Genomic DNA, 23,239 nt, shown 5'->3' on the forward strand with positions numbered 1-23,239 from the left:
TGGTTCTTACCTGCTGTCTAATTCTATATTTCTATGTTTCGTTTGTTTTTCATTTTGATTTAATATACAACTGTATTGTTAATGCAAATTATTAAGTCCCAAATATACTCCAATTGCCTTGACCTTTTTAAGCTGTGACAGTTATCACATGCTATTGCAATAGACAGAACATTTTCATGCCAAGATGCTCTTTTTAGGGAACATATGGTAAAATTATAGTCTGATAATGTTATTTCCGAAAAAAAATCCTAAATTGTGTCTTTAGCATTTCTCAGCTAGTCTTTTTAAAGATAACTGGAAAAAAATACAAAAAAGCGCATACTTTTGCTTTTGTGCCTTCGTTTCACCCTACGTACCACCACAGGACTCAAAATGTTAGTTTAGTAAGAAAAATGTTTTAGCAATGCATAAATGGATAATTACTTGATTGCAAACATAATATTTATTCTTCTTGAAGAGTATTACTGTTTGTACTCATGATTACTTAATGGAGCTATGTCAACAATCAAACATAGCCTGTAGGCAAGTTCAGCCAAATGCCCCAATAATAAAGCAGACAAATTAACTATCCGGTTCTATACAATACTTATTTATAAAAAGGGGTACATAGAAAACCATAAAACAAACACAGAAAAGATCTACTCCTTGTTAATCTAGACCTATTGGTGGCTCTGTTGAACTGCAGGTCAAACACAAAAGCTCTAGATAGTAGTGTAAAATCTTTCAATGATAGCAACCCAGACAATAGTCCTCCTGCCCCTCCACTATCAAGGATAACAACAAAACATAATCATAGTATACTTTTTACTGTATGATAAACTCCAATTTTACAATGTAATTATGCATATATTTCACCCGAGAGACAGTGTAATTTCAAACATAGAAACAAACTATGGTACTCTCAGATCTTTATAACTAATGATGGTTATTAAAATGGCTGTTTGGTAAGCATAATGTTCTTGTACAAAAGCAATGACATGAACTATGTGCAGCATGGCCATAACCTGCCCACAAAGTGAAATAGCTGTTAGCAGCCATGAACATCATTATGTATTTATTCCACAACATTGAGGACTCTTCTCTGACCTGTGATTCAATTACTGCAGTTTAAATTCCATGTTTAATTACATGTTGAAGCCTGGAAACAGAGCCCAAATGACTTCCAAATAGAGTATCCTTTAAATCTAAATATCTCAAATTTAACAAAATGAGAACTTCTTATCTACAGTAATAATAAAATTACTATATCCATTTACATTTCACTGCAGAAAAGGAGACAGGGAGATCGAAGTGGTCGGCAGAGAAGGTAGGGAGACATGGAGAGAGCATGAGAGAGAAATAGAATGAGAGCGTGAGAGGGTGAATGAGAGTGTGAGAGAGCATAATATAGCGTGTGAGAGCATGAGATAGCGTGAGAGAGTGAGTGAGAGTGACGACAAAAAAAGAAACAAAAAATTGGCATATTTTTTCCATTTGCACAAGTTTTGTAGGCACTATCAATTCAAGTAAGTGGTGTTCTGGATGTATAGTATATTAGTACATTAGATGTATAGCGGAGTTTGATTTATCATTTCAAAGAAGACATTTTCTCTGCTGCAGAGGTCAGTGATGTTGTGCTTTCCACCAATCCAGCCAATGCACATGGAAACACATTTCATGAAGTTCCCGATGCACGGTACTTAAAGCCACTGAGCCCATCCTACTTTCACTGTTTATTTATGGAGATGGCATGTGCTTGATTTTATACATCTGTTAGCAATAGGTGTGGTTGGAACACTTAATAATTGGGAGCGTTGTTCACATACATTTGGTCATATGTGTATACATATATAATGCAAATGCTGCTAATAAACCTCAACATTTAAAATATTTTCAAGAGGCACTCAAAATAAATGTGTGTTAACCAAAATTTTTTTTTATATACTCAGAGGTTTTTTAATTCTTAAAGTTGTATAAAGTAGACATTTTACCGTAAAATAGGGACTTATTCAAATCCTTTGAAAACCCTTCCTTTCTGTTTCCTTTAAAAACATCTCAGAAAGTTGCCAGAATATCTATACTGGCTAGAGTTCACTTCGAAGCTCTTATCAAAACTGGACACTCTGAAGTGTCTGTACAATATTTTGAGAATCCTAGCTGTACTTGCTAATGCCAGCTTCAGCAGATGAAGAAGAGCCAGGCACGCTATAAAACCTAAATTCCATAGTCACAAATAAGAAAATAGCATAAACATTAGTGGACAGGTAATGTTTCAATAGCGGTTTCTGAGCTCAAGGGGGGAGTTATTCCTAGAATTTATTAAAACTTATCTCTGCAAAGCTTTGGAGAAATCCCATTAGGTTTATGCAATCAATACAAAGTGAAGTCAAACCATTTGGTTTAAGATCCATAAGTATGGGGCTACACAAATCACCCTTGTTATTTTTCTCTCTAATAAATGTAAAATTGCTAAAAAAAATTGTCCGCTTTCTTTAACGTCACATGCCAAAACTCAGGCATTCATTGTTTTTCATTATTTTTCATTTCAAATAAGAAAAAAGAAAAAAGCTTAAGGTTTTGATATTTCAATTTTCAGTTCAGCTTTTCTCTTTGTTAAAAAGTTTTCCTTACAAATTTTCAACTTTGTTATTTAGTTTTGTTGCTTGCTTGTCTTTGCCTATTTTTCTTAAGTAATTTTAAAAAGTAGCTGGCAAATGTACCCTTTTATCCACTTAAAATGGGCTTCAGTGTTGTTTTGCTGAATTACATTATATAGGATTTCAGAAACCCCTTTGTTTATTCTTCATCTTTTACTTTTAAAATTCAATGGGGCATCAGATTTGTGATTTTCTAAAAATGTTGTTAAATATGATTTACTGTATGGATAAACTTGGATACTAATAATTACACTTTTCATGAGCTGCAGAGGAAAAACTATGGGAAAATGTCATTTAGGAGCAGGCTACATGTTTTCTCATAGTGACTTTAAACATATATAATAAAATGACTTTAATAACAGGGAATAGACCCCTTTTTGTAGATCACCTGGACTATTCAAGTAATCTTGGGATCTGCCCTACAACCACGTTATGATATGTATACACTTGGTGTTACTTATGAAGGTACTAGTGTGTGTGTGTGTGAATCCATGTACTGTTTGTATGTGTGAAGAAGCATATTCAGAGTTAAACCTGAGTATACCTATCATTCTGGTATAGTTTTAGACAACCTTTAGAATCATAGGATCATAAAAATGACATCACCCAACCTTGTGCCAGGCCTTTACCAAACCCACATTAACATTTCACAAATAAAAACTCGCTTTACTTCACTTGTGTCTAGGCTTGTATCTACAGTTTATTATGTGCCAAAGTCAGGAGACGCTATACAATGCATTTCTACTATTTCTATGAATATGATATTAAAATAGCTTTGCATAATGTGCGCGGTTTATAACATCAAACTGGATACTAAGAAATAAAAATGTATTAGTATTCACATTTAAGGGAGATACTGTATGGTTGACATTTTGAATACTAAAAGGAAATAAATATTCTCTGAAACAATACAAAAAGCATCGGGTAAATTGTCCCTTTAAAAAAACAGAGGGATCCATCCCCATTGAAACAATCAAAACTTGAAACATAAAATGATCTGCAAATGTTACAGAATGTTATTGCTCCAAAAAAACAAATCTCATCTCCTTCTACATCTAGTTTATACAGATAAAATATTTTTATAATAGAAAATCTATGTTTTTACATTTAATGTGTTCAAAGCAAATCTGAACAACTTAAATTACATGTAGAAAGTATAAGAAGGCAGTAAGTGGGGTATTTAAAATATTGTTTAAAATCTATTTCAGCATCTCAAGTGATAGTAATGCTATCCTTTTTTTGGATATGAAATGCTTTAGGTATAAATATAAACCTACATCAAATACTACCCAGAGTTTTTCCTTCATTTAGAATTTATGTTGAGTCCCTTAAAATATTTCTTGCTAGCTTACTTTACTTCTTCACATCACTCAACCTAGGAAATGACTTAACCACACGCATGAAGAGTCCAGTATTGCTTTTCTTAAGAGAAACAGCTGGTGTAAGCACTGTCCATGTCTTTATATTGCATGAAATAGTGAATAGACCAATAACCATGCCAACCCTCGCAATCAATTTAACTCTACTCAATGGTTAGGAACACAGCAACTCCTTTAACATAACCTTTAATGAAACTGTTCCTAGGAGAGCCTCACTAAGGTAAATGCATCTACAATCTACAATCACTTGTTCCCCATAGTAATAAGCCTAATACTGTTCTTATTTATATTACTTATGATCAAAAAAAATCTATGAAGATTTTAAAGATATTAAGTGAATGAACTCTTTGACTTGCAAAAGTGTTAATGGATTCCTCTCTTTTTATTCGAAGATATGTATCAGTAATAGCCATTACATTAACACACCCAGCTTTCAAAATGTTGAAATTTTAAAATGTCACATAAAATGGATAATTCTCTTTTGTCTGTGAGTCCCTAAGTGATTTTCTATATTCTGAATATTATTTGCAGGTATTTTAAAGCCTTTTCTTTAAAAGCTGTAACTCCTATTGCTATCAATAAAGGGTGCATAGTTTGTATAATTTGACACACATTTTTAGCAACATTGTATACAGTAATTTGGAATATGCCATCACTGGCTTCTCTGACCTAGGGCGGCAGGACCAGGGCGATCAGGTCCCCGGTGTGCTGCTGCTCAGTGAGTGAGTTACAAGAGACATCTCTCCAACCAGCCCATTTACAGCCTTCAGAAAGTGAAGACGCCAGATAAGGGCTGCAATTTCTTTCGTAACATATTTGTGTATGGTCCTCAGTACACATTCACAAAAAATACAGAATACAAAAAAGCCATGCATAGACTGAAATTAAGGGAGCACAATAAGTGAACAGATAATGTAGAAGGGGAGGTTAATGTCATTAAGTGCTTGCAGTAGTTACAGGAGTTTATCTTGTAAACATTATAATATAGTATCATGGAAAAATGTTATTCTTTTTTATTTGGTGAAACACTGATAATATTTCTTTTTTGTATAACAATTGCATTGAGATTCACATAGAGTCATAACATAACAATACACGTATTTCTCACTTACCTTGCGTACACCTCTTCCTAGCTCTTCACCATAGTTTGTACCCAGAATTTCAAACTGGATGTTTGGATTTCCACCACTCTCATCAAATTCTAGTACACCGGTCAAGCCACTCACTCCTCCCTAGACAAAAAAATGCATAGCAAATTCAAAACAATGTGTCAGGCACAGACAAGTGGACAGAGAAAAGTCAATTGGTTATTGTATTTGGCATCTGTAGAGGCACAGGGTTTCCCGATAACTTATGCATCTTCCCAGCCTCAGGCAAGTTTGGGCCTCCATCTTATTATATTATTATGCAGCTCAGTGGGCTGCGGTTGACCTTTCTTACTTCAGGCATGACTTTTTATTTTTCACTCACTGCATGCAAATGGTGAATTTATTAAGAAGCTGGGATAAGATGACTCAAAAACATGTCCCCCATTCTTCATGATAGGGAATTCCCCCCAGTTGTGGATGGAAAAACTGGAAGACTTTTGGGGTCTAAAGATTACATGACCTAAGTGAAACATATCCTGTAGTTCTAGGAGCTCACTTACCATTAAAGACTCCTTTTGAGACCTAAAACTATGTAGATTTGCTCAGAAATCTGAGGTCAAAAGAGGACCTGTCTCCTCAATGACCATCTTTAAGAAACTATGTTATAATGAAGCTTCTTCAGCAAAGTTGATGACTTTTTTTTAAAAAAACCACCCATTATTGTCTACATTCTTTGCTTCTACCCTCTCCTACATTGTCAGATTTGAGAAAATCTGTGGTGGGTCCTTGAAAGTGAAGTTTCGAAGGACATTTGATATACCATGGTGTTGGAACCAATTCCTGGGTATGGCAACCATGATAGTTGGGAAGCCAGTACCACTGAACCGCTGGATATTTTTACTTTCAATGCCCTTTTCCTAAGCATGAGAACAATCTCATGTTGAGACACATCATGCTCTAGACACACCCTAGTGAAGCCACAGATGGAAACTGTAGATCTAAAAAATAATGTTTAATAAGAATATGGATAAAATATGCTGCTTGTTCGTCATAATTCTGAAGCTTTCTGAAGATATGGACACCTTGGCTTTCTAACAGGATCCTTTCTTTTCTGATCCTCTTTGGTCTTCTTTTAATTTAGTTCTTCTTTTAAAGTTTTTTATTTTTATTTCTGTTTCTGCTGTACAGTACAGAATGCTGTGTTTGATTGTCTTGTACTACAAAGTTATTTCATAAATAAAACATGATAAAAATGCTAAAGTATGACCATCAATCAACATTTCAGTTGAATTCATGTACATATTCTTCACATCACTGGACTGTCAAAGGAAGCTTTGTCTTAAAATATTGCATTTAAAAAATGCAAACATTACAGTGACAGTTTTTCATTTTTTTAATTACTTAACAGTGCTAATTAGAAAAAAGCAATGCAACTCTGGAGGTCTAAACATGTGATTCTATTTATTTCTGATGAAAGAACCCTGTTTAGAGCATTATAAACAATAAGAGGCAAGTGACCACATTCTTAATGCATACAGGAATACTCAAAGTAGAATCAGAAGAGATTAAGTGTGTTGGGGTGGCTCTAGTTGCTCTATAAGGATATCCCTATGTATATATCCCATATATATATATATATATATACTCACCTTGAGCTGCACCCCTCAGTGGACCCCTTAACCTCTTTAAAGTCTGTGCCTAGTCTTGCTTGCATTTACTATGAAGAAATCTGATAAAGTGGTAGATAAGTGGAACAGCCTCCCAGCAGAAGTCATAGAGGCTAATACAGTGCACAAACTTAATCATACTTGAGTTAGGCATATGGCTATCCTGAGTTTAAGACAATACCAATGACTGATTAAGGTTTGAGTTTTTACATTAGCAGACTAAATGGACTGAAAGGTTTTTATCTGCCATCAAATTCTATGTTTCTTAGTTTGTAGGTCTGTGTCCCTTCCACGAGACCACTTCTGCATTTAGCTGGGATTTGTTATCATATCTTTCAAAACATTCAATGCCACAAGAGAACAAGTGACGGGATCCGTGCTAGTCTCTACAGGTCTCTACTCACATGAGAAAGAGAGATCACATTTTGACTTATATATCAACATTTCAGTGGTTCTTCTTATCTGTTTAAGCATTGTATTAGAGATATTTTTGGCACGGGATGCAGTGTAAAGGCGAGAATAGAAGGAGTCTTAAGCCATATAATATCTGAATAACTTTAACCAATATTGTAAATATGTTTAGTTTTAATGTTTATTTAAACATCACTATAATTACTATGCCTTGCAATTGATTCTGTTGTTTTTCCTATTTTAATCTAGTTAAAAATATTTACATTCTGCTTCTTTATTTTAAAGAACATTACCAGTAGTTGGGTAATTAATGTTACTGATATGTGCAAATTACTGAAAGCCAATGCTGGAACTCAGTATAACTATATTCTTCAGCTTGAAACAAAATATAAATGATGATTTACATACCTATTCCAAACACTGTAAAATCCCTTCCTAGTAAATACATATGCAAATGTTATATGTAATTTAAAGAGCATCATCCCCAAAATATTGCACAGTAGCTGTAATTTGTGCAAAGAGATATTAGAATATTGTGTAGTTAGATAAGGCAAATAAATTAATAGGGGAAAATGTCCAAACTCAATTGAGCTTATTTACTGTTTATTATGTTACATTTCTATGGGTTGATTCATAAAATTTAAGTTGTAATGTACGTTTATATAACTGCCAGACATTACTATAAAAAGCCTATTGAATACTCCCTTAAAGGTTAAGTTGACTTGTAGATAATGAACATACAAATTGGGCATTTAGGTCTTGAACACAAACTTAACTGAGCTTCCAAAAAATATACGCTCAACAGTTAAATGCAAAGAACCATAATAGTTTGAGTAAAAATCCTAGCTAATTAAACGCTTCTACGTAATTTCACCTTTTCCTCATAATTTGTTATAAAAGACACACTGACTAACTTGTCATTATTCATGTGCTTGGCATTTTTGATCTTCTAAGACAATGGCTTTAGGGCAGTAGATTTATAATACAATTTTGCTTTCACAGTTTAGAGAAACATCTCCAGTTGTCTTGTTGCTTATATCAAACATCAGAGGAACCGTGTAATTTCGCCTCATACAAATCTGTTGGGCAAGGCTAATCTATATTCTCTAAACCGTGAATCCCAGCAAAAGAAAGGCTCTGGTTCATCTATACAAGAGCAACATCAGGGAGAGAGAGTGGTAGAGAAGCGGAACAGCATTCCAGCAGAAGTGCACACAAGTACCAAGACTTTAGTTTAGCACAGATTAAGCACCTTGGGTTTGATTCAGTGAGCTGTCTAATTGCTCACTAATTGGACTTAAAATAGGTAAAAATGCATTGTTTATGACTCAATTACCTGGTTAGCTGTTGCTAATTTAAGACTACAGGCAGTGACATATTCTGGCCTAGTGCGGTAGGTCCAGGGGCAGCAGTCCAGGGGGCAGATCGGCCTCCTGGGCCGGTTCCAAGGGAGATCTCCCCAACTGATCTATTTCTGATATGGAGGCTATGCCGCCTCAGCAAAGCTATTATAGACTTCATTAAAAGGCGCTGCACAATGGTGCACCCTTTTAGTGTACGAGAGATATGACTACAGAGGCGTAGGCGACTGAGGACGGTGCCCTAGGTCATGCCTAGAGCAACCCCAAAGGTAAATTTACCCATGACTACAGGCTTCAAATGAAACAATCTCACCTAAGTAATTCAGTGGGGGTTGCACCATTTTAGCTTATCTGAAACTGATACCTTTTAGTCAGATTGTTTCAGACAGAGAAAAAAAAAAAACTAAATAACCACAAAAAAAATGTGGCACTGTGCAATCTACATACCTGGGAACTACCCAGGGTAGGTTCTTCTTCTTCTGGTTTTTTGAAGACACGGGGCTAGCCATGTATAGGGCAGTGTAACCTTAGACAACCTTTAGTGGGAGGGAAGTGGAACGAGTTAGAAGAAACTGACTCAGAGACCCCAGGAAGTGGGCTTCACTTGGTGACTCTAGGCCAATACTGTCAATAGCTACTAGTTATGCCAATATATACCATGTTGCAGCAGATTTCAAATCATATAAATAAGCCACACCAGAGAAAAAGAACACCCACTCAACATACTGTATGTTGTCCCTGCTGGTCTATTTCAAAACAAGATACTTGGCAAAGCTTGTAATAAGCCGAGAGGATTGGTTTTGCCAATATATGCACTTCTCAGCATACAACTCACTGTTTAGTGAATATACCCCAGAGGGAGCATCTCTTTTTCTCAGAATGCCAGCCATGTATGAGATATGTGGTTGACAAACTAAGGTTAGCAAAGCAACCATGTTTTTCATCTGTGGTGGCACCTACCCCTTCACTTTTGAGTAGAAGCATTATTAAACAGACACCAGACACTACAGACACCAGACAAGCCAGAAGGCTTGTTTTTTCCCTCAGAAATCTCATGGTGCTGCCACAACCACAACGGATTCTGGGTAGGCATTGGTGTTATCGCTCTCACACTCTCTCATACTGGTCACTGGAACATCAACATTGCACCTCATGGCAAAGAACTCTCTGAGGATCTGAAAAAAAAGAATTGTTGCTCTACATAAAGATGGCCTAGGCTATAAGAAGATTGCCAAGACCCTGAAACTGAGCTGCAGGACAGGTTCCCCTCAAAACAGGCCTCACCATGGTCGACCAAAGAAGTTGAGTGCACGTGCTCAGCATCACATCCAGAGGTTGTCTTTGGGAATCATACGTATGAGTGCTGCCAGCATTGCTGCAGAGGTTGAAGGGGTGGGGGGTCAGACCAAGATAAACTTATTTGGTTCAAATGATGTTAAGCATGTGTGGCGGCAACCAGGTGAGGAGTACAAAGACAAGTGTGTCTTGCCTACAGTCAAGCATGGTGGTAGGAGTGTCATGGTCTGGGCCTGCATGAGTGCTGCCGGCACTGGGGAGCTACAGTTTAATTGAGGGAACCATGAATGCCAACATGTACTGTGACATACTGAAGCAGAGCATGATCCCCTCCATTCTGAGACTGGGCCACAGGCAATATTCCAACATGATAATGACCCCAAACACACCTACAAGACGACCACTGCCTTGCTAAAGAAACTGAGGGTAAAGGTGATGGACTGGCCAAGCATGTCTCCAGACCTAAACCCTATTGAGCATCTGTGGGCCATCCTTAAACAGAAGATGGGGGAGCACACGGTCTCTAACATTCACCAGCTCTGTGATGTCGTCATGGAGGAGTGGAAGAGGACTCCTGTGGCAAACTGTGAAGCTCTGGTGAACTCCATGCCCAAGAGGTTTAAGGCAGTGCTGAAAAATAATGGTGGCCATACAAAATATTGACACTTAGGGGTGTACTCCCCCCTAAGGGTGTACTCACTTTTGTTGCCAAGGTTTATACATTAATGGCTGTGTGTTGAGTTATTTTGAGGGGACAGCCAATTTACACTGTTATACAGGCTGTACACTCACTACTTTACATTGTAGCAGAGTGTCATTTCTTCAGTGTTGTCACATGAAAAGATATAACAAAATATTTACAAAAATGGGAGGGGTGTACTTACTTTTGTGAGAAGAAAAGGTGCTGGGAACAGAGGATCATGTTATATTAATCAAATAAGTACAGTAAATTATCCCTGTCTATAGCAAATCTAGTTTCCTGTCATAAAACGATAATTACTTAATTGCCACTGTATGTGTCAGACAAACAATGCAATTTAGCTTTTTTACTATATGTCCACATAAATCACAGGGGAGATAATCAAGAAATAACCAGTAAGAGAAAAATATCAAGAACACATAATTAGCTAATTGCAGAGGCCTAGTGAACTAGATGATTTGCTGGAGGCAAAAATTCCATGATGATGAGCAGGTAGATAGACAAAGACTTATTGAATCCCCCCAAAACAAAGATTTTAATTGCACGTTTTCAAAAAGAACCAGACGTGGTCATATTGAGTGGAAACAAAATTTACATATTATGCTTTTTTAATTCTACCAAAAATGATAATATCAACTTTTGTAAGCTCAAGTAGAATATAATAGAAAAAGTAGATTTTTTTTCTCCATAGTTTACAAGTGAAGCATGAATAACATCTTATTGCATCCACCTGACTATTCACGCATATTCTCTATATACACTGTATGTGTAATGTGCTGTATAATCTCCTGTTAGATTTTTCCTTCCTGAAAAATGAATTTCTCACTAAATATAGTAAAACTTTACCGAACAAATGTAACTTTGGAAATTTGTCACCTTAACTAATCTTATGGACTTTTTGACAGGTGCTGTTATTAGTAAGACTAATGCACATTTAAAATTAGGCTCTTCAGCGGGCATCATTTTTTTGCTTTCATTGAAAAATAATGAAGATGAAATAGAGAATAAATGGTACCTTTCTGACAGTTTCCAGCATAGATCGACCTCCTTGCCATGGTTTTGAGCTCTTTCTGATGCAGGTGAGGCTAGCCATGCTATGCCATTTTCGATCTTCAAGTTTTTTATGAAACGCATTAGCAAGCAAGAGCACTGTATCATATATGTAGAGGTTTGTGATCTGCAAAGGATTAGATATTGAACATTAGCCACAAGGTTTAAAGGATAATGAGATGTTTAAGCAGAAATCCTAACAGTTGCATTATCTGCTTATGGATCCATTGCTTATAATCAGGGTTTTCTCTTGGCTGAGCACCTTTTTTTTGTTCTTTGTAATTAGTACAATCAGGTTCGTCAATTATGATGGAGAGTATTGCTGCAGTTCCTACTGATTGCCGAGATATATCAATCAATATAAATAAAACTTTTAAAAAATTCAGTTTAGGTATTTTTTTTTATAGAGACAATAACTGGTAGGAAATCGAAAAGGTTATAAAATTTGGATTTGTTGTAAATGATTTATTTGCAACAAATTATCGCACTTGGATTTGATAAAAGGTTTCATACATATATACACATATATGGGAATTTTACATGTTTCAGCCTAAGGTTCTAAGGAAGGCCCACCTTCGATCGAGAGAGAGAGAGAGGGAGAGAGAGAGAAACAAAATTTGGCAGGGAGAAAGTATAGTGGTGAGAGAATGAGAAGAGCAGAGAGAAGAGGGAGAGAAAAGTTTAGAGAGAAGAGGTATGCCATTTCAATAAAGGACACATACGCTGGTATTAAGAACAATAATAATCTTCAGATTTTAGTGGGTAGACCTTGATTATCCCTCTATGTTCCTAAATTACGTTTAAGTACACTAATAGAATATTATATTCTACTGTAATTTTAACCATTTACATGCTGCCAATCACTTAACGATCAGCAGAATTCTATCAATTGGCTCAGCCCCCATTGCATATAGAAAAAAGTAAATTAGGAGAACACCAACACGTAGGAGATAAGCAGTTGACACAGTCTGCAGAGCAGGGGCTAAGATGCAGGCCACATAAAACAATGTGTGTGACGTCTGGAGGTTTACCTCATGGTTCCTGCTGCCAGCATGCGTCTAAACACTGCATGTGCGTCAAGCAAGAAAGGTAGGCACAGAAGGGTAGGAACAGGGAAGTTCCATGAAGGGCCTGGGCCCCCCTGTAGGCCACATCACATATGAGTTTGCTCAGACAAGGAATATCATAGTTCTCTGGAATATTAGCAGTAAGGCATGTTTTTACATGGCGTCTTTGAGAACCAACTGTGAGACTGTTTGGCTGATGACATAATAGTACGTGTTTTATACATTGGCATTTTATATTAGGGTCTGCTATTGGTTAGTTATACATCTCCGTTTGCGTTCACCTCAGAAATAGTTTATTTTAGATTTTATTAAAATACTTCAGATAGGATTCGGCGTCTTATATACACGTTACATAACCTCGCTGTAATTGGTTTTGTAAGCAGGCCGTCTGTAGGTTCTATGGATATGTTGAAGTTCTTTGCACTAGATACATAAATGGGTGAAAGCACCTGGCCACATTTAGTTTTTCAATGACACTTATAGGAATAGAATGCTTTTCTTTTTTTTCCACAGAACATGTCTAGCTGATTTATAACTTTTACTGCTCTCAACAGGAATGAGCTAGCCTATTTATTGTGCTATGAGAAGAAGTGGGTTCATTAAACCTTTCATTGTTTAAGAGATAGACTATTAATTATGAACTGTTCTGCTCTACATCTCTCTTTATTTGCAGTTCACCTGGGAATAATTGACCCTTTCATTTTGTTATGCAAGCTTTCTCAAACATCAGAGCACTTACAAAAAAAAGTGGAAATTCTGCTGACGTTGGTTATAAAGGTGAATGTTCTGACACTCAGAGACAATTCTCCTGATATAGTTTTATGATTCCGCTTGTATAGCTGCATTTCGTCTTATTGTTCCATTTAATACAATGCATTATGACATACAGTATTGCGAAAAAGTATTTCCCCCCTTCCTGATTTCTTCTATTTTTGCTTATTTGCCAAAACCTATATAACTATGTGAAAAAGTATTTGCTGCCAAGAGTGGCACAACTATTTAATAGGTTTAGGGCGCAACAAATTCAATCACATGACAATTGGGAATTAGTCTTTTACATCACTGTGGAAGAAATCAACGTTTCTTGACAGAATTGTTTTAATTCAGCCGCATTTTTAAGGTGATACCACAGCATCTCAATCGGATTGAAGTCACGACTTTGACTAGGCCACTCCAAAAGCTCCATTTTGTTTCAGATGTGGATTTACTTCTGTACTTCCAATCATTGTCTTGCTACAAGACTCAACTGCACTTTAGGTCATAAATTTAGGATTTTCCGGTAGAGAGCAGAATTCATGGTTCCATCATTTATGACAAATTGCCAGGTCATAGCAGCAAAAAAAGCCTCAGATTATCACACTACAACCACCGCTTTGTTGACTGTTGTTACGATCTTCTTATTTTGATATACTGCTTTCGCTTCACTCTCGATGTAATGGTATCCGTCTTCCAAAGATATCCACTTTTGACATCAGTCCTCCGAATATTATCCCAAAGGTTTGAGGGGTCAGCAAGATGTTTCTTTGGCAAATGTAAGAGGAGCCTTTGTGTTCTTTTTTGTCAGTAGTGGTTTTTGCCTATCAACTCTCCACAGATGCCATTTTTTCAGTCTCTTTCCTATTGGGGAATTGGGCACACTGACCTTAACTGAGGTAAGTGAGACCTGCGGTTCTGTACATGTTAGCCTGGGTTTTTTTGTGTGACATCCAGGATGAGTTGATGCATTCTTGGGTTAATTTTGGAAGGCCAGCCACTCCTGGGAAGGTTCAATACTGTTCCAAGTTTTCTACATTTGTAGATAATGGCTCTCACTGTGGTTCACTAAAGTCCCAGAGCCTCAGAAATGGCTTTGTCATCCTTTCTCATCTGTTCTTGAATTTCTGTAGTTTGTGGCTTCATGTGCTGCGTTTTTTTTTAGATCTTTTAATCTACTTCACTTTACAAGATGGGTTAGACTTAACTGATGAGTAGATTCAACTGGACTGGCAGTAATCATGCCTGGGTGTGTCTAGTGAAATTGAACCCAGTTATCAATTAAATTTGGTTAATTGGTTAGATAGCTTTTTCCTTCTATACATGAATCATTTGAAAACTGCATTTTCTGTTTATTTGGGTTACCTTTATCTAGTATTAAGATTAGTTTGATAAACAGAAACAGTGCGACAATATATGCAAACATAGAAGAAATTGGGAAGGGGCAAATACTTTTTTGCAGCAATGTAATGTTTTACATGATGCAGAGCATTTTACATTGTCCAGTTTTGCAAAAGACTGCAGAATGAAATTATATAACCCCGGGAATCCAAAAGGTGCACCCATGCCCTCCCACCTGAGTAATTTTCAATCTAGGATATCAGAAGGGTGTATTTCTTTTGTTTTGATTCTATTCTATTGACATACTTAACCCCCTGGTCCTTTGCCCTCCTAGTAACTAACTCTCTCACACACATACAAACACAAAAACGCACACTCCCTCTCACATACACTAAAACATAGATACTCCATCCTACCCCACTCTGTCTCTCACACCTATCTCACATATTACACCTCACTCTCATACCCATCACACCTTTTACTTGCCTAAAGTCTTCATAGCAGCTAGCTCATTGAATGAGCAGCAGTGCTTTTGCTGCAGGATCAAGTAACATTGTTGTTTGAAGAATTTGGGACTGATCCCAGATCTTGGCTGGCTTAAGTTTTACTTTACTTAAACCAACTCCTATGCAAATAGCAAGGGATAGTGGTTAAGGGGCATAGGTGAACTGTGTGATCCCCAAGGTTTTATTACATTTTAACCCCTCTCCTTCCACTGCACATAGGATGAGGGGGGTATGCAGGAGCATCTCTTCTTTTTAGCAAATAGATCATTTTAAAGTTATTAAGATGTATTATTTTGCATATCCTTATAAATGCAACAGTTTCTAACTAAGTGCAGAATTAAATGCATATTACTGCTGAATGCCCATTTGCAGAAATAATTATTTAATCAGGTAACCCTTTGTCTCATTCATAATATTTGTTGGGAACTCAATTGCCATGTGATGCAAAAGCAGGTACTTATAGGTTGTTACCATAGAAACGGCTTCTATAGTGTGTAAATGTGTAGTGAGCAGTTGAGTACTTTGTATTTCAGTGCTATTGTTCCAAGTCACGTTTTAGAGCAAAGACCCCAAAAAATAAATATAATGTATGGCAGAAGACTTACTGACAAATGAAATGATGTGTAGGCTTATACTGGTTCTCATGATGTTAATTCTGCTCATATTCCATTTGTTAATGGAATATACGATTAATAAGTGAATGTTGTATGATTACATTACTGTCATTTATTATACAGTAAGAGGACATGTTATACATTTTGAATAGGTATTAAATATTAAACACTGATTTTTAGTAGGTTACAACTTTTAACTCTTGTGATTGATGTAGTTGAAATTAATAATTATGTAAATCCTTGCAAATGTTATGGTTTCTTGTAAAACAGTTTTTTTTTGTCCAACAAAATATTTTAATTTTATTTTAGCAAACGCCCACTTTTATGGCTACATGTTTAACCTATGTTGGTCTCCTCTTACTCATTACTTAAACCTCTGGGTATTCAGGTCTTGCCAACTAGCTACAATGTGCTGCATGTGTAGACCAGCTGAAGCGGCAGGCGGTCAGATATCCTGCAGAGTGTCATATATTCAACATTAAACCAAAAGCTGGGGTTAAAGGCAGGTCAGGGACCGTAGGTGGGCTCCAAGGGTCTTAAATATACTTTAATCTCTATCCTACTGGGTATGGGGGTATACAATGGACGCTGTGCTTCGTGTGGGATTTTAAATTATATTTTAACCTCCTTATCTCACTGGACATGGGATGGAGGGTGATGTTGGTATAGTTAGACTCAATGTATTATCCAAATTTAGATTTTTTAATTTACTGGTTCTTTATAAAAATTGCTCTTTTGATGTACATTTGCAAGGCGATAATGTATAATGTATCATAATGTATAATGTATAATGTAAGGACATGCAATGTGCACACTTTACTTGAAATAAACTGGTATGTTACTGAATATATGAGCGGATTTGCAAGTATTAAATGGAGAGAGCATGTGGCCTTGCATGAGTGTGGTTAGTCACAATAAACCTTAACTCAACTGCCCACTAGTTGTTTTAGTAAATAGAGCTCTGACTTTCTCTTGGAAAAATAGTTGAGTTGGCCTGTAATGTATATTTAGATTGTTCGTGTAACTTTCCAGAATCTCAACTACATACAGTATTTTTAAAATATTAAATTGCAATTTTTATATATTTTTTACAAATCCTTGGAACGGTTTAAATATTTGAAAATGATACCTAAAACATACAGTAAACATTTACTAGTTTACTGTATTTCTGCTTATACATTTTTGAATGTTGACAGTTTTCCAGATTTGGTTTAGAATGTTTCCCAACTAGCGCTTCTGTGAATTTCATAAGCAATGATTATATAGTAGTTACAACATTTCATTTTAACATTGGGATCCGTGTTGCCTGTTGCTTTTAACAGTTTGCAATATTGTTGTTAGAGATGTTAGGCATAAAGGATTAGCCCTAGGCTGTCAGTCTGTTATTGCATTATCCTATTATAGACGTATAATCAGTAGCGTACCTAGCGGGGGCGGGGGGGGAGGTACGCCCCTGGTGCCGCTCCTCAGGGGGGTGCCACCGGCTAGGGTGACCACATGTCCCGGATCCCGGAAGCCTCGTCACTTATTTATTTTTTTTACACGGAGGAGAGAGAGAGGGGCGCCTAGCAAACGCTTGGCACCCCTCAGTCTCCTTCGCGAGGCGTCTAACTCCGTCGCGGTGCAGGCATGTCATGCTGAGCGCCGAAATATTTCTGCGGTCAGCAGTGAAGCAGCGCAGCGGCAGAGCAGGAAGCAGCGGCAGAGCAGGAAGCAGCGGCAGAGCAGGAAGGTAAGTACAAAAACCTTTAACTACAAAGGGGGAGAGGGGGGGTAGATAGTGGGGAGGGAGGGGGAGAGGGGGGTAGATAGTGGGGGGAGAGGGAGGTAGATAGTGGGAGGGGAAGGGGGGTAGATAGTGGGAGGGGAAGGGGGTAGATAGTGGGAGGGGAGGGGGGGTAGATAGTGGGAGGGGAGGGGGGGTAGATAGTGGGAGGGGAGGGGGGGTAGATAGTGGGGAGAAGAGGGGGTAGATAGAGGGGAGGGAGGGTAGATAGTGAAGAGGGAGGGGGCTATATAGTGAGGAGGGAGGGGGCTATATAGTGAGGAGGGGGTAGATAGTAAGAAGGGAGGGAGAGGGGGGTAGATGTGAGAAGGGGTAGAAAAGGGGGAAAGGTAGATAGTGAGAATGAGTGAGAGAATGAATGAATGTGTGGATGAATTGTCTGAATGAGGGAGATAATTAATGAGGTGGTGAGAATGCATTAATGAATGTGTACATTTGTGTCAATGAGAGAGAATAAATGATTGTGTGAATTAAATATGTGAATGAAAGTGTGAATTAGTGAGTGACTGTTAAAGTGTTTGTGCGTATGATAGAAGTAAAATTGATTTGCGGAAAGGCAAAGATGGCACAAGTAGGATGTTTGAGCCTTGGGGACCAAGATGACACAGGCAGAGTGTTTATGGGACAAAGATGGCACAGGCCGGGCTGTTTGGGGACGAAGTTGACTCATGCTGGGCTGTTTGGGGATAAAGATGGTAAATCCTATGTGTGTAATCTGGGTGCTGGTCAGGTTCTATGTGGGCAGTGTGTACGCCAGATCTGGCTTTGCTTTGTGCAACCTGTGATCTATGCCTGTAGTTTTATCTCTTGCTATGTTTCCATACATGTATGTCTGATTCTATGCCTCCAGTGCTGAGTTCACATGTGAACAACAATAATAACAATTTATATATATATATATATATATATATATATATATATATATATATATATATATATATATATATATATATATATATATATATATATATATATATATATATATATATATATATATATCATTGCTAACAGCAATCACACTCCTATCATGCCAAGTCAGTGAGTACATGCTGGAATCTGGGTATAAATATTGTTATTTAATTTTTTGTCCTATTTTGCTGTGTTACTTACTTTAAATAAAAGTGTGAGATTTTTTTTATGGTGGGGGTCATATTTGGTTTCGGACAGGTAAATGCTGGATTTTCGGTTTCAGTCCAGAATTTTCATTTCAGTGCATCCCTAAGCCAGACAATGAAGTGGTAGGCCTACACCACATCAATGTTTGGGTTAGTATATAGTGATAGCAGTTATGCTGCACTATTATCAGTGTCTGGCTCAATGTATAGTGATAGGGATTACGCTGTACCACCGTCAATGTCTGCCTCAGTATATAGTGTTAGGTGTTATGCTGTACCCCGTCAATGTCGGCCTCAGTATATAGTGATAGGTGTTATGCTGTACCCCCATCAATGTCTGCCTCAGTATGTAGTGATAGGTGTAATGCTGTACCACCGTCAATGTCTGCCTCAGTATATAGTGGTAGGTGTTATGCTGTACCACCGTCAATGTCTGCCTCAGTATATAATGATAACAGTAATGCTGTACCACCTTCAATGTCTGCACCAGTTTATAACCATAGAAGCTATGCAGTTTTAAAGTGTTGGGGGGGGTGCCACATACAGGATCTGCCCCAGGTGCCAAATACTCTAGGTACGCCCCTGCGTATAATAGGAAAGGTACGATAGGGAAAGACATTCAAATAGTCGAAATACATCAAGTGAAAAGCATATAGACATTGAAAGCTTGCTTTCTCAATATATATATAGAACTATATGTATAAAAAAAAATTACATAATATTGTCCTGCTTTCTTTACAGCTAAAATAAGATGTCATCTGGACTTATGTAAAACATCAAGTTTGGGGCCATCATAGTTGCACCATTACATTAAGATTAAAATATGGGGCCACAATCAGCATGCACAGCCTCAATTCTTGCTATGACTCGAAGAAACTATAAGAGAGCTTGATTATCCCTGCTATGTATTCTGAGGGTCACAGCAAAGAATTTCTGCTTTATACTGTAAATGCCTACATTGTTGCAGTAGCTAATATTAATCACTAATTAATAACATTCCCACCATATTTTTATATACTATACTATAACTATAGATGATTAACATGCAATACTTTACATTATTTTAATAGCAAAGACATTTTCCAAAGATGCTTGACTATGACTCAACTTTTTTTTCTGTAAGTATTCTATGTGCTTTGTTATATATAAATATCTGAAAAACATGTATTAAGCTGCAAAACTAAGCTACTGGAATTTCATGTATATAGATGTCCATGGAATAGAATATTTTACACTTCTATACAAATATAACCCACATAATTGTGTTTATAAATAAAAATAATATACATTAGATGCACATCAGTTTTAAGAGAACTATATACATTAGATTGATGATGATAATACAATTTGAGGCACAGATCTGAGCCTCCACATGATTAGTCTGCACACACACACACATACACACACACATATATATATATATAAATATATATTACAGTGCAAATGTTAATAGTTTATTTTTCTAATTTGAGAAAATTTAAAGTGAGTGAACAGAAGAAAAATCTAAACCAAATCAACGTGACTACCTGCCTTCAAAACATCTTCAATACTTCTAGGTACACTTGCACAGTTTTTTTTAAGAAAGACTGTTCCAGAACTAACTACAGACAGATCTCAACAGACTCGATGGTGATAAGATCAGGGCTCTGCGGGGACCATAAAATCACATCCAGGACTCCTTGTTCGTCTTTACACTGAAGGTAGTTCTTAATGACTGTTTGTTTGGCGTTGTTGTCATGCTGCATGATGGTATTGCATGATGTACAAGTATTTGCTTGTACTTAACAGTATTGATGAGGCCATCAATTCTGACCAAATCCCCAACTTTCTTTGAAGGAAACCATGATTTTTACTCATCAGTCCAGAGAACCTGCTGCCATTTTCAAGCACCCCAGCTTCTGTGTTTTGTGAGTAATTTGGCAGCTAGTCTTCCATGAAGACCACATCTGACCAGACTTCTCAGGATTATAGATGGGTGTACCAGGGTCCCACTTTTTTCTGCCAATGCTGAGCTTATGGTACTGCTGAACATCTTCCGATTATGAAAGGAAGTAAACATGATGTGTTTTTTATCTGCTACACTAAGTTTCCTTGGCTGACCACTGCGTCTATGGTCCTCACCATTTCCTGTTTGCTTTTGCCTCTTTAAAACAGATTTGACAGAACACCCATGTCTGCCTGGGAGAGATTGCAGTATAATTATGTTGTATCTTGCAGCTCTGCTCAGTCTTGCCATGGTCTATGACTTTTGACATTAAACCTGTTAGCGAGTTGGGCAGTTCCTCAGCCAGTTTTATTCCTCCTACACAGTTGTTTCTGTTTCAGTTAATGATTGTTTTTCAACCTACATATTAAATTGATGATCATTAGCACACGTGGGGTTTAATCATACACCTAACTACAGTATATGCCTACAAAATCTAGTACCTAGTATCTATCTAGTAGGAGCAAGTGTACCCAGAAGATTTATTGATGAAAACAACTTGTGGTCACACCAAATAGTGATCTGATTTAGATTTTTCTTCTGTTCATGATAATAATAAACTATTAAAATGTTTTTAATACATTCTTACTTTACATATTTGCTTCCCAAACTTTTGTATAGTACTGTGTCTTCTGAAAATGAATTTACTTATGATAAGAGCAGTGGCTGTGATAGTTTTACTATATTTATGAAACATTTACACTGTATCACAGATTATACATTTCATATTTTAAACAATATTTTTTGTTGAGAAAAGATTCTTTGCACCTTGCACAATTGAATCATGGTGTGACCAGAAAATTTGCACTGAGCTGATGTATTGCCTCAGTATGAGTAGGGGTATTTAACACTCATTTAGTAACTCAGTACAACAGCTGTTGTTTAGAATAAACCCAGAATTCTCAACAAAATAAATTCAAGAAGAAAAATCAACTTCATGATTATTTGTTTGCATTTACTTTTCTTGTTGAAAAGTAACAGTTGTAATAATTATGCCCACAGATTAATTTTAAATAAGAATGTATAATTCACCAAATGTAACATCCTCCTCATATACAATTCATAGAAAACTGCAGACATATACCCTTTTAGTGGGGTAGGTAAAGTTATATCTTTTCACATTATCTATGTTCTCAATTTATCTATGTTAAGGAAGGAAAGTAGTCTTCCACTCCAGGAAGTACCTGGTGAACATCATCACAAGGGCCAGTGGGAGAAGTCTGTACCACCCATAGCACAGATCTCCTGGTTTTTCTCCCACTATAAAACCCATCCCTGCTAAAAAGAAAATAGAGGGGATAAGCTCACAAACATAAGTCAAATAGATAAATAACGGTGGGTGCTGATAAGCGCAATATTTTATGTGGTTTGTGAATAAAGCCACTTAATAAATATTTGGTGAGTGTAGCACACAAAAGAGACAGTCTTCACCACTGCTCACAACATAATGGAAATACAATACAGTACAACAAAAGAATATAAAATATACTTCCCACTTCCAAGACTCTGTGAACAACGTTCCTCTAAGCAGGGATTGTGTTAAGACATTTGTAGAAATCTTTTTATAAGTGGGAAGTATATTTTATATGCTCCACATAGATGTGTGCCACTTTTGTTGTACTGTATTTTATTCACAAACATAAGTGTTTATTTATGAGTGTGTCAGTTTGGGTATTTATGAGGGTCAAGGGTGGGGCATGGGGCTACTGCATCAGAAGCCTAGTGACCTAACGCCAGCCTTTTATGCTAGGTAGGAAACATGGAACAATGCTGAGAAACTGGCAACTTTTACATGGAATGAACATGCAGACTAAATTGTGTTCTACAGCCTAAAAACTTTTGCTGCCATACGCAGAGGTGTAAAGAAGGCAGCCCAGGCCAGTGGCTGTACCTATATAACAGCATTGTATGTTCAGAAATTAGTTTTATTCATGATGCCAATAAATAGAACGTCTAGAGGTTGTTATACTTTGGAAAATTGCTTATGTATTATTTCCAATTTTACATATGTATTTATATGTGTTGTTGATATATTGTTGTTATGTTGGGGGTTTAATCTAACATGTTGTATTGTGGAAAATGTGTAACATAAAATAAATGCTTTGGGTTCTTGGATATTCTGGTATTGTGTTTTAGTAAATTCTATTGATTTTGAGTGAATTTGAGCTTCCTGTGATGAAACTCATAATCTGTGGAATATACAGAGGGAAATAAGTATAAAGAGAATAAGCCAAATGGTACATATACCAATGCATGTAGTATAAGTGTATTATTGTATCTATTATCAGCCTAAGTGTAAGTTAATAGAGTGAGACAAACAAATAAGTCATTGATAGATATATGAATACATATATTACATTAATGTATGTGTGTTTAGATGTATCTGTTGATGGATAAGTGGTAACACATAAAACACTTGTAGTCCCATCCTTTCCCCACATATAATTATATCATAGTTCATTTATACATATTTATGACTAAATAT

General features: G+C 36.7%; 1 protein-coding gene across 1 annotated transcript in view; it reads right to left on the reverse strand.

The window, feature by feature from the left end:
- The window catches only part of LOC149284097 (glutamate receptor ionotropic, delta-2-like), a 425,155-nt gene that overhangs the window by 172,026 nt on the left and 229,890 nt on the right, over positions 1–23,239 (reverse strand). Inside the window, exons 7-8 of the mRNA XM_089497148.1 lie at positions 11,554–11,715; positions 5,128–5,247 (exon numbers count right to left, since the gene is read on the reverse strand). Coding sequence (XP_089353274.1) covers positions 5,128–5,247; positions 11,554–11,715 — 282 coding nt within the window. The remainder of the gene's footprint in view (positions 1–5,127; positions 5,248–11,553; positions 11,716–23,239) is intronic.

The sequence above is a fragment of the Sceloporus occidentalis genome, unplaced genomic scaffold, assembly GCF_023333645.1.
Source record: "Sceloporus occidentalis isolate IW3139 unplaced genomic scaffold, rSceOcc1.0.p SCAF_99, whole genome shotgun sequence".
NCBI classification, from domain to species: domain Eukaryota; kingdom Metazoa; phylum Chordata; class Lepidosauria; order Squamata; family Phrynosomatidae; genus Sceloporus; species Sceloporus occidentalis.